The 12404-nt window shown below is 53.0% G+C and overlaps 1 protein-coding gene across 1 annotated transcript in view; it reads left to right on the top strand.

The window, feature by feature from the left end:
• The window catches only part of ARHGAP8 (Rho GTPase activating protein 8), a 55017-nt gene extending 50859 nt beyond the window's left edge, over positions 1 to 4158 (top strand). The window contains 2 exon segments of the mRNA XM_032882797.1: positions 1449 to 1552; positions 3908 to 4158. Coding sequence (XP_032738688.1) covers positions 1449 to 1552; positions 3908 to 4129 — 326 coding nt within the window. The 3' untranslated portion in view covers positions 4130 to 4158.
• Positions 4159 to 12404: the final 8246 nt, after the last annotated feature.

Genomic DNA, 12404 nt, shown 5'->3' with positions numbered 1-12404 from the left:
TAAGTAAGAGTTGCTGTTTATCTGAAATTCAAAATTCGCTGGGTGTCCGCTGTTTCATCTAGAACCTCTGCTCGGAGGGGATGGGTCTCTCCTTGCAGGGATATGAAAGCAAGGCTTTCCGGGGTGCACTCGGGAGGAATGGGCTTTCTGGGTGGCCTGCGTTATCCAGGGCACAGGGAAGTCATAGCCGGGACAGCCATCTGGTCTGCAGCGAGGAGGTTAAGAGGACTGGCTTAGAGCCAGACAGATCTGGCTCCAAGTCTGGGCGTCCACACGTGTTAGCTCCGTGACCCTGGGCATGTCACTTAACCTCTCTGAGGTCACTTTCCTCATTGGTATAGAACAGGGGGTTGCTTTGAGGATTCAGTGTGCATAAAACACGTGGCGTGTCTCATGGCCCACAAGAAGCGCTTTATGACAGTCTGCAGGCGGCCCCCTCCTGCTCACCCCCGAGGGCTCTTTCTCGAAGGGACTGTAGTGAGAGCTGCAGGTGGACCTGGTACCAGGACCCACTCTGGGACCATAATTCGTAGAAAGATGACATTGAGTCTGGGAAGCTGAGGTCCAGGCACCAAGAGGGCAGCCTCCAAGCTCATTGGTTTCTTGGGAATATTAACTTCACGGGGCTCTGTCTGTTGACATTACCCACGAGGGCTTGAGTTCACAAAAGAAGAGCTTTTATTAAGAGGCCGACAGGAGCATTCACGGGTAGGGAAGTCCCTGCCTTTCAGCAGTGGCTGTGTTTGGAAGGCACAGGGTGTTCACGGTGGCCCTGCCCAAGGCTTGGCCAGAGGAGGTGGGCGTGTTGGGGGAGCAGGACGTGCACACGCGTGTCTACCGCAGAGTCGCTGTGGTTCCGCTTTGACTCGCAGCTTACGGAGCCCAGTGGAGGGTTTCTTTCCGAGGAAAGTGGGGGGTCTGAGTCTGGGACAGCCTCACCCAGACCCGGAGGGCCTGGGGCCCCGAGCCGCGGGAGTCACAGTTCACATCCGTCTGCAGCAGGCTTGGCGAACTTTCTGGGAAGGGCCAGACCGTCTTTCAGGCTCTGTGGGTCCATCCGCATTGCCGTCCTCTGCTCTGCCGTCCGGCAGAAGCCCCACAGAGGATGGACACACGGAGGGGGTGGCTCTGTGTCAGTCCAGCTGTACTGACGAATGGGGCCCCTGTGGCCCGCAGGCTGCGGTTCGTGGACCGCTGGGCTAGACCGTTCCCGCTAGGAAGTGAGTGACTCGGCTTCCTGCGCTTTCTGGGAGGTCACAGCCGCAGTTTCAGGGTAAAGAAGGGACTGGAGCTCTCGGAAGGGGGGCTTTGTGGGGAACAGCTACATGGCCCGGACGTCAGTGAGGCATCCAGGCCCAACATCGGGACAGTCTGTCCTCAGAGCTGTCCTCCCTGCGTCCGTGCTGTCTCCTTGGGAAGGACTCAGGAGGAGCCCCGTCCCGTTGTAGGTGTGGAGAGCAGCCTGCGGGTGACCCGCTGCCGCCAGATCCTGCAGAGCCTTCCAGAACACAACCGCACTGTCCTCAGCTACCTCATGGGCTTCCTGCATGAGGTGAGTGGGCAAAGTGGGGCCCTGGCAGCAGGGGAGGGGGGAGGCCCAAACTCTGTGCCTGGCCCAGGCGGCCTGTCCTGCTCATGGTGCCCACACAAAGCAGGGTCTGGGGTCTCCCTGGCTCGCAGGACCTCAAGGCCTGACCAGGCAACAGCTCTGCTTCTGGTGCCCGCCCCTGCTGCCCCCCGACATGGCTGCCCTCGCTTACTGATGGGAACTTCTTGACTGAGGTCCCCTGCTCCCATGTCGTCTCCCGCACGGGCTCTCTGTGGAGGGAGGAGCAGGGTTCCCAGGCCAGGGCACGAAGCCCGATGCACAGTGAGCGGACAGAGCCGGCCGTTCCTGAGGGAGGAGCGAGTCACCGGGTGCGCTTGTGTCCTGGGGCTTCCATAACGCGGTGCCACCGACTGGGCGGCTACAGACAATGGAAACGTGTTGTCACGGTCCTGGAGGCCCAAAGGCCAGAATCGAGGTGTGCACAGCACCGTGCTCCCACGGGGGCTCGAGGCAAGGGTCCTTCCTGCCCCTTCCAGCACCTGGTGGCTCACATGTCCCTTGGCTTGTGGCCGCCTCGCTCCTGCCTGTCCCCACACGGCCTCGTCCCCTCTCTGTACAGATGTCCTGCTTCCTCTTACAAGAATGCTTGTCACTGCGTGTAGGGCCCAGCGGGGTAATCCAGGATGATCTCACTTTGAGACCCTTGATTACCTCTGCAGGGACCCTCTTTCCAACTGAGGTCAGTCACATCCTCAGGTTCCTGGTAGACGTCTGTTTGGTGGGGCTGCCGTTCAGCCCCCTACACGGGGTGAGAAAATGAACAGTGAGGGAAGCACTTGTCCCGGCTCGGGGTCCGGGCTGAGCTCCCCACGCCTCGGGCAGGGAGTAGTAGTCTCTGGGGTCGGCAGGGAAAACCTCAACAGATCCAAACGGGCCGCTCCCTTTGCTTCCAGACCCACGACCCTCTGTCATCCGACCTTTCCTGGAACACTCCTCCCTCCCGGCCCTTTGTAGGCCGTGTGCAGTGTAGGTGTGAATGAAGCTGGTTTGGCTGTGGGGCTCTCAGCCGCAGGGCACATTTCCACCCACATGGCGACACCACGGCGGGGGCCTGCTCTGGGTCTTTGGGGCTTGTGTGGGAACCCTGCTGCCTGGCAGGTGGCCTGGGAATGTGATGACCAGTGGAGGGGAGGGGACCTCTGGGCAGGGCCAGTGTCACCTGTTGAAGTCCATCAAACACCACCTCTTGGTTTTTTGGGTTTTTGTTTTGTTTTGTTTGTGGTTTTTTTTTGTTTGTTTGTTTGTTTTTTTACCACCTCTTGGTTTTAAAAGTAAACTTAGGGGACTCCTGCCTGGCTCATTCGGTAGGGCAGGCCACTCTTGATCTTGGGGTCATGAGTTCGAGCCCCATGTTGGGCGTAGAGATCACTTTAAAAAAATAAGCTATCTCGTTCTCCTTCTCTGTCACTTGACCTTATTTCTCAGAAGCCAAAAACTAAGTGATCGTCATCTTTTTTTCTACTTTTTTATGAACTAGAGATGGATTTATTTCTCTGTCCTCTGCCATGCTGCTGGCATTAATATGTCCCCTGGGGCTTGGCGCTGCATAGCCTTGGCCCCCAGAGGACACCTGCAGGGGCTCGGGGCTGCGTGTCTCCCAGAGACGAGGCTTGGGCGGTCTGGGCATCCTCATCGATCCCAGTGCAGTTCTCCCCAACCCCTCCAGTTCTGTGCTCTCCTGTGACCCCCGAGGCTCTGCGTTGCCTACTTCTGATTCATGGATGCCCCCAGGACCCTGGAGGCAAGGAAGAGATCAGGCCATGCCCTCTGATGCCCCCCCCTCCCCAGCCACCTACTGGCTACATGACTTTGAGCAAGTCCCTTGCACCTTCTGGGCCTCAGTTTCTCCATCTGTAAGATGGGTGACGTATCCTTTTTGGGGTTCTAAGTGCTATAAGGCAAGCTCTTGCCCCCACATCGCCCCCAGTCCTCCAATGACCCCTGCGTGCTGGTCAGTCTTGACTGTGTCCGACTCACTGGCCAAATTTTGGATATCGGAGACGTGCTCTGGCTGGGTGACACTGAACACCATGCTTTTGCACCCACCATCCTGGAGGCACCCCCCGCCCCCTGCCCCGAGGGGACCTCCCCGGTCCTTTGGAGTAGTAGACAAGACTGGTGCTGAGGAGATTCCAGAAGAAGCTCATAGGTTGTCAGAGCCAGAGGGGCCCTCGAGCATCAAGCCCGAGCCCTTCCTTCTGCAGACGGGGAAACTGAGGCCCAGAGCAGGGTGCTGGCTGCACAAGGCCCTAGCACAGAACCCACCGTCACTCTCCTGGTCTCATGTGTGTCCTCCAGGTGTCCCGGGAGTGCATTTTTAACAGAATGAACAGCTCCAACCTGGCATGCGTCTTTGGGCTGAATTTAATCTGGCCATCGCAGGGGGCGTCCTCCCTGAGCGCCCTCGTGCCTCTGAACCTGTTCACCGAACTGCTGATCGAGTACTACGAGAAGGTCTTCAGCACCCCTGAGGCACCCGAGGCCCGTGGGGAGCTCAGCGCCAGCACCCAAGGCAGGTGAGCGGGGCGGCCCCTTCACCAGAGGCGGTGCCAGACCCTCTGGGGGCCCCACCTAGCCCCCCACGCCTCCACAGCCCCTGACGGTGGCCCGGACGCTCTACTAGGGCGAGAAATGCCACGTCAAAGGTATGTGTGTGTGTGTGTGTGTGTGTGCACGAGTGCACACGCTCTCACGCTCCTTGTGCTTCGTGAACTTGCCATTAAACTGTTAGGAAACCTTCCAGCAAACAGCCGGGGTTCTGACTCTTGGCCCTTTGGCATGGTTCGGCGGGTGTCGGGCTGGCGGGAGGTCAGCTCTGAGGACGCAGCTCCCCGGCAGGTGCCGCCTTCCCTTACTAGGCTGAGCGGGGCGTGCTCCTGGGCAGACAGAGGCGGCAGCACAAGTGCGTGTGGCTTTCAAGCCTTGGCTGGTGCCCAGAGCCGGTGTCACGTCCGAGGCCGAGGTCGCTGTGGCAGGGCTCTGAGAACTTGTTTGGCGGAGGTTGACCATGAGGAGGGCGGAGACTTGGGGCCGTAGAGCGGTCAGCCTGCTGAGAGGCCCCGGTCCCGTTCCAGCCCTGCAGTGTCCGGCGGGCTGAGCCCTCCACGCGGGGAGAGGCAGCCACCCGTTTCCAGCTCAGGTACGGTGGAGGCAGGTGCTTCCGCATTCCCAGCACAGAGCCCCCAGACTCACCCTGGCTGGACAGGCTTGGGTCCCATGGCCACCCTGCCGTGGCTGTGGCCAGGTCCATGCTGATTGGCCGGGGCCTGAGCCGGGTGCCCCGCCCCTACCTGGGCTGGGGTGAGGGCGGGCTGGCATCCCCGATGTGTCAGTCTGCTTAGGCCGTCATGACACAGGCTGGGGGCTTCAACAGCAGACGTTTCTTCCTTACGGGCTGGAGTCCAGAAGCCCGAGATCTGCGCGGACAGGTTCAGGTGCGAGCCCTCTTCCTGGCTTGCCCGCAGCCACCTTCCCCCGGTGTCGGTGCGTGGCAGGGCAGGGAGAGCTGGGGCAGAGCCAGCCCTCTGCAGTCTCCTCTCACGAGGACGCTGACCCTCGTGGACCCAGGCCCACTCTCATGGCCTCGTTTACCCTCAGTTACTTCCCCTAGGGCCACCACTTCCGTTATAGCCGCCCTGGGGTTTAGGGCTCAACATAGGGGCTTGGGGTGCGGGGGCACAGGCCGAATGTGACAGGCCTCCCGCCACCCTTCACCGAGTGTCAGCGCCGTATCAGACGCTATGCTACGTGCCCCAGGCTCTTGCTGCGCGGGGGAGGGGAGGGCTGCTGGGCACGGAGAACAAACGTCCACTGCAGATGTCCCATCCGCCTGTCCAGGCCCAGGGCGCGGTGCTGACCCCCACGGTGCCCGTGTGAGTCCCGGGACTGGCCCGGGCTCTGTCCTGGAGCTTGGAGCGAGCAGGTGCTCCCTCTTCTCACCCCCGCGGCGTTTGCTCCCCTCCCTGACCTGCTGGTGTGCTCTCTGCCGCTCCTGTCTCGTCTTCTCTGTCGTTGAAGAAGGGGATGTGTGACCTTGGGGCCATCTCCCGGCACCTGTCCGTGGACGGCAGACACGCCCCCGAGGATCGGTTGGACCCAAGAGTGGGAAAGTGTCCCGCTCCCTTCTCTGAGACTTCGCTGACACGTATCCGTCCTGTGTCACGGTTGTAGCCCGACACCCCTGGGTCCTGGCCATCCGTCCAGTTCATAAGGACACTGATCTTATTCAAGTCTCCAGACCAGAGGAGGTACCTCAGGGTCACAGGGTGCTGCAAGGGGGTCCCTCCTGCTTACTGAACACGTCTTCCCTGGGAGAGGAAGGCTCTGTGACGTCAGGTCACTTGTGGTCGGAGGCTGGAGGACAGCAGACTGGCGATGTGGGGTCACAGGCCAGCGAAGGGCAGGTGTCTCCGTCCACTGGGTCCCTACTGTGTGTGGCCTGGTTCTGCTTTGCTCCCTGACCCCCCCACTCTGCTCTGTCTGTCCTGCTCCTTCCTGTGCCCTCGGCTAACCCAGACCAGAGCGGTCCCCTCATGCCCTTGGAAAGTGACCAGGGTTTCCTTTCTCTCCTGTTCTGCCACAAAGCCTTATTCTTTTCTTCCTCTTCTTCCTTTCTCTATTTTGTCAAACCCAGCCCTCCCGCTCTGACCCGCCCCAGCCAGGCACGGAGAGCTGAGACGCAGCCCCAGCCTCTGGGGAAGCTGCCCACCGTCTGCTCCCCTGCCCCAGGGAGGGGGTCTGTGCTCCCACAGTTCAGCACAAGCCCAGAAAAGCCTCAGAGCTCTGTTGCCAGGGAAAGGGGAAAAAAAAACAAAACACAACCTGAAATAAAAATGATGGGTCCCTTAAGAGCGCACCGCTGTGAACAGCAGAATTAACAACGACATTAAATCAAGTCCGTGCATTCCGCAGAAGGGTTTACGGTGTGGCGCGCGGCACTGAAACGTAGGTCTCAAATTTCCTGACTCCGAGAGGCGGCCCGGAGACGTCTTCCTACGGCTGCTTTGATAACCATCTCCCTTTCACAAGCGATAATTGCGGAATCCCAGGTTCAGCACCGCGTGGCCTTGTCACCCTTCCTTGTATCAAAGCACCATTTCCCTGTCAGTTCCGCAGCAAAGGAGAGCGATTACGGCGCTAATGTGTGGCAGGCACGTGTGGCGCATTTCAGTGTAACACCGTGAAATGTGATGCGGAAATGAGGACTCCAGGGTGTCTCTGTTGACAGGATGTGTGGAATAAATTGTTCAAACATTCACTTTTGCAGGAACGACAAAGATTTTAAGTGACTCCGGAGATTAGGCAGGCTGCCCAGAACTTGTAGCTGATATCCGCAATGAATTATTGAATCCCATCCAGAACATGAAAGTCGATGGGAAAGCAAGTGGCCGGTGCGCCCCAGAGAGAGCCAGGCTGCCGTCACGGTGCGGGGAGCCAGGACCGGGCACCCTCACTTCTGCCGCCAGCTGAGAGTCCCAGCTGTGTGGCCCTGGGCCAGTCATTCGGCCTGCACAGGGAGTTCAAAGTCAGAAGGTTCTGCCTCTGGGGGTTCTGCCCCCGCCACTGTGGGTGGGTGAGCAGGGTACGTTCCTCGAGCCTTTTCTCGCTGGTACAGTGCCGAAGGCAGCACCCACTCTGCAGTCCCCTGTGTGCTTTCGAGCACCTGCTTTGGGCCAGGCAGCCCCAGTCTCACAGATACAGAGACGAGAGAATGCACTTCCCGCCCTCAAGGGGCTTGCAGAATGGTTGGGGAGGCAATAAGCAAAGAAATGTGCCAAAAAGCGTATTTAGGGCTAAAGCAGTGTGCACAGGACACAGGCAGGTGCGAGGAGGGGACAGAAGAGAGAGTCCGGGCACCTCCCAGCTTTCTCATCTTGAGATCCGCGGGCGGCTGAGGGTGGTGTCTTCCCTGACATGGAGAGGTTGGGAGAGGAAGGGCAAGTTCTGCTGCTTTGATCACAAAAGGTCTGCTGTTGTGTTGTAAGAACTGCTGCTCAGAAGGGAGAAGAAACTCAGTGACAGGAAGTGTAGAAAGAGAAGGTAAAAATCACTTGAAATTTTCCTGCCCGTAGATAACCACTTTCTTATTTTGGGAACGGGCACTTTTGTCCACTGCCGGCGCAGGTACCCATTGGTCTGGTCACTTTGGGGAGCAATTCAGCAAGCTGAAGCCGCCCCAGCAATCGCGTGTCCAGGCAGGGAACCGAGGAGGTCGGGGCAAGAGCATCACCGCCGTGTTCTCGTCCAAGCAAATGATTAGGTACAGCCCGAGCGTCCGTCAGTAGAAGAAACGGCAGATCAAAGAGCTGCATCCACGTGACCAAACAGTAAACATGAATGAGGCGGATCTGTGTGTCCCAGCGTGGGTGGGTCTCTGCATAGTACATCCAGACGAGAAAAGAAACCAGGGAATGATAAATGCTGTGTGTTCTCACTTGTGTAAAGTTCTGAAAGGTCCCCATCCTACGTGCAGTTCATGAATTGTACAGTATTACACTTTTTAAAAAAATATTTATTTATTTGACAGAGAGAGATCACAAGTAGGCAGAGAGGCAGGCAGAGGGAGAGGAGGAAGCAGGCTCCTCGCCGAGCAGAGAGCCCGATGCGGGACTCGATCTCAAGACCCTGAGATCACGACCCGAGCCGAAGGCAGAGGCCCAACCCACCGAGCCACCCAGGTGTCCCCAGTATTACACTTTTTAAAGAAGACTTCATTTTTAAGTAATTTTACACCCGCCAAGGGGCTCAAACTCACAACCACAAGATCAAGTGTCGCGTGTTCCACCCACTGAACCAGCCAGGCGCCCCAGTGTTACACTTTTTGAACAATATACATAGAAATGTCTTTGCAAAAAAGTGAATGGGCAGGAGACATACCAGACTCCTCAGAGAGGAGAGACACCAAAGGGTCCTTAACTGTTTCTGTCATGTTTTATATATGTAAGTGTTCAGTTTCCAGTGTGGCTGAATTGCGTCTACAGGACTTGACCTTTTCACAGACAACATTGTGAGCTCTGGACAGAACACAAAAGAACAAACAAACAAGAAAGCGAGCAATGACGTGAAGGCCCTGGAGAACGAACAAGGACAGATGCTGGAGGGAAGTCTGCGCTTAGAAAAGTCAATGGCACAGATGAGCTTCCATTATGTAGCTTTGAAGCTGAGCCAGGGTGAAGTTGGCACTTCTGTTCGAGCGCCTTTATCTCCAGTAGAAATTCACAGTCTCTTTGGCCTGAAGAACAGAGGACAGAGTTTGGGAAAACAACAGTCACTAGAAAGTGGGTAGGGAATTCCACACAGGAGAAAGCCAGCTCGGGGGAGCCTGAATTCTGTGCATGCTCCCTGCTCAAAGTTCTGCCTGATTGCTGAGCCACACCTGTGTGGGACAGACACCAGCTCTGGATAAAAGACCCAGCCTGACGTTTGCGCTCCCAATAGACAGCGTCTGGGGCTTGACTCCAGCAGAGCCCAGAGCCTCTGTGACGTAGTAGTAACAATGTCCAGCACACAATGAAAATGATTATATGGAGAACCAAGAACATGCAGTGTACTCTAAAACTATCAACAGACACCAACCTTAAAGTGATAAGGGTGTTTGGAGTGACTTCAGGGATGCTACAGTAGCTGTTACACACATCCTCAGTATGTAAAGGAAAATAGGCTTACCATAAATGCAAGATAGGAAATCTCAGTAAAAGATAAACATAGAAATCATAGGAAACAAAGGGGGGAATTCTAGAAAACCAAATACAATATCTGAAATATATATCTGAAATATTCTGTCATCTCCATTACCGGGAGAAAAAAAAACTCCTAAAAGCAAAATAAAAACACTGGCTGTGTTTAATAGGAGAATGGAGATGACAGAAGAGAGTTGGTGACCTTGAACGTAGCCTAATAGAAATTACATAATCTACAAAATAAAGAGTAAGCTGGGAGTACCTGACTGGCTCAGTATGAAGAGCGTGTGACTCCTGGTCTTGGGGTTGTGAGTTTGAGCCCCACATTGAGTGTAGAGATTACTTAAATAAAAAAATAAAAAATAAAGAGTAGAAGGATTGAAAAAAAATATGAACAGAGCCTCAGGGACCTGTGGGACAATATCAGAATATTTTATATACGTGTAATGGGTGTTCTAGAGAAGAGAGACTCGAGCACCAAAAAAAAAAAAAAAAATTAATGGCTGAAAATATTTCCAATTTGGCGAGAGACATAAACCTTCACATTCAAGCATCTGTGAACCCCAAGCTGGATAAATGACAAAGAACTACACACAGGGATGCTATAGTGGGCCTTCTGATTACCAGAGATAAAAAGGAAATCTTTTTTTTTTTAAGATTTTATTTATTTATTTGACAGGGATCACAAGTAGGCAGAGAAGCGGGCAGAGAGAGAGAGGAGGAAGCAGGCTCCCCACTGAGCAGAGAGCCTGATGCGGGGCTCGATTCTAGGACCCTGAGATCATGACCCGAGACAGAGGCAGAGGCTTAACCCACTGAGCCACCCAGGCACCCCAAAGAGGAAATCTTGAAAGTATCCAGAGAAAAACGAAACAGAAGACCAGCAGTTGAGACTACCTGACTTACAAGCAGAAACTATGAAGGCCAGAAGACAGTGGAACAACATCTTGTTCCAATACGATACTAAGGAACAGTTCAAAAGGAACAATACTGCATTGCTCAGAGGAGGGGGAAAGTGTCAAAACCCGAATTCTCTGTCAGCCAAAAATATTTAAGACTGAAGGTTAAATCAAAACTTTTTGGAGGGTGGGGTGAGGGGGTAACAGGGTGATGGGCAGTAAGGATGGCACGTGTTGTGATGAGCACTGGGTGTTATACGCAACTAATGAATCATTGAACACTACGTCAAAAACTAGTGATGTACTATACAGTGGCTAACTGAACATAATTTTTTTAAAAAACACCTTTTTTTTTAGGTAAAAGAAAACTAAGGATTTCTTTTCATTGGCAGACCTGCACTGCAGAAAAAATGCCAAAGGAAATTCTTCAAGGTGATGGGAAATGAGAACAGATTGAAACCTGGATATTTTGGAAATGACGAAGATCACTGGAAATGGTGAACATCTGGGTTATATAAAGGAATCCATTTCCCTCTTCATTTTAAAGAAATAAACAGGGCTGCTTAAGGCAAAAGTTATTAAGTTGTCTTATAGGTTTTATGATAGAGGTAGATATTATACTTAACAGTAGCTGTAGCATTGGGTCCAACAGGAACGAAAAGGTCCTTAACTATTAACAGGAGTTCAGGGTTTCTACCTTTTATGCAGAGTGGGACAGAAGTCATCCCAAGTAAACTAAAAAGGTACAGGTGTATGATAGCCCTGGAACAGCTACCAAAAAATAATACAAAAAGATAACCGCTTCAAAAATAGGTGAGTTGCAAGTGAATTCCAAACAATTTTCAAAAATCCAAAAGAAGGCAAGAAAGGATAAACGTGAGAGCAGAAAGACAGTGGACAAACAGCAAAAAAAATAATAAACCGGTAAGCCTAAATCCAACCATGTCAGTAATTATCTTCTAAAGTTAGTGTACTGAACTCTACAGTTACGAGGCAGGGCAGATCGTGTCAAATGGGTGTGAAAGGTAGACGTAACCATGTACAGTTTATTGAGAGAGGTTGAAGGTGGACAAAAGCAGACATACCATGCACAGTGATCATCGAAACCCAGGGTTTTTCTACTAATAATATATAAAATAGACTTTACTTTTTAAGGAACTTAGTTTGGTTTACTTTTATTTTTCATTTTTCTGTTAAGTTTTTATCTTGATTCTGGTACAATTAACATACAGTGTTTCAGGTGTATAATACAGCGATTGGGCAATTCTATACGTCCCCCAGTGCCCAAGTGTACGCTTTAATCCCCATCCCCTGTTTCACTCAGCCCCCCACCCACCTAAAACAGACTTTAAGACAGTATTACTAGATCTAGATGGCCTTTTTAGAATGACAAAATGGTCAGTTTATTTAGAGGACGTGGCTGTCATAAATGGGAATGCACCTGATAATGGGATTTTAGATACCTGGACAAAGAAATCCCACAACAGATTTGAGGGATAAGCAGGCATTTCCATAATCATGGCTGGAGATTTGGGCACCCTATCTCAGCAGCCGAAAGACCAGCTCAATGAGAAGTTGGTAAAGTGATAGATAATCTGAACAACATTACCTATCAACTTGACCTCCGTGATGCTTACACAGTACTGCCCCCAACAACAGAAAACACACTCCTCTCACCTGCACATGATGTGATCACCAATATAGACCAGATTCTGGGGCATAAAATAAGTTCCACTAAGTTCAAAAGATTTGAAATCATGTGACTATGACAATGGGATCAAGGTAGTAATAAAAATCCTATCTAGGGAAAACCTAAATATATGAAAAAAAAATTTTTATTTATTTGACAGAGATCACAAGTAGGCAGAGAGGCAGGCAGAGAGAGAGGAAGGAAAGCAGGCTCCCTGCTGAGCAGAGAGCCCGACGTGGGGCTCGATCCCAGGACCCCGGGATCATGACCTGAGCCAAAGACAGAGGCTTAAACCCACTAAGCCACCCAGGCACCCCTGAAAAAATTTTTAAAGAAAGAAAAAGGAGCCACGCTTTCTAAATAATTTATGTGTCAAAGAAAAAAATCATAGCGGAAGTGAGAAGATAATTTGAACTGAAGACTCATGCAAAATATCAACATTTGGGGGGTTCCTGGGGGCTCAGTGGGTTAAGCCTCTGCCTTTGGCTCAGGTCATGATCTTGGGGTCCTGGGATCGAGCCCTGCAT

The sequence above is a fragment of the Lontra canadensis genome, unplaced genomic scaffold (assembly GCF_010015895.1).
Source record: "Lontra canadensis isolate GAN:19392208 unplaced genomic scaffold, GSC_riverotter_1.0 scaffold84, whole genome shotgun sequence".
NCBI lineage: Eukaryota > Metazoa > Chordata > Mammalia > Carnivora > Mustelidae > Lontra > Lontra canadensis.
The sequence above is the reverse complement of the archived record's forward strand: the minus strand, read 5'-3'. Positions and strand labels throughout refer to the sequence as shown.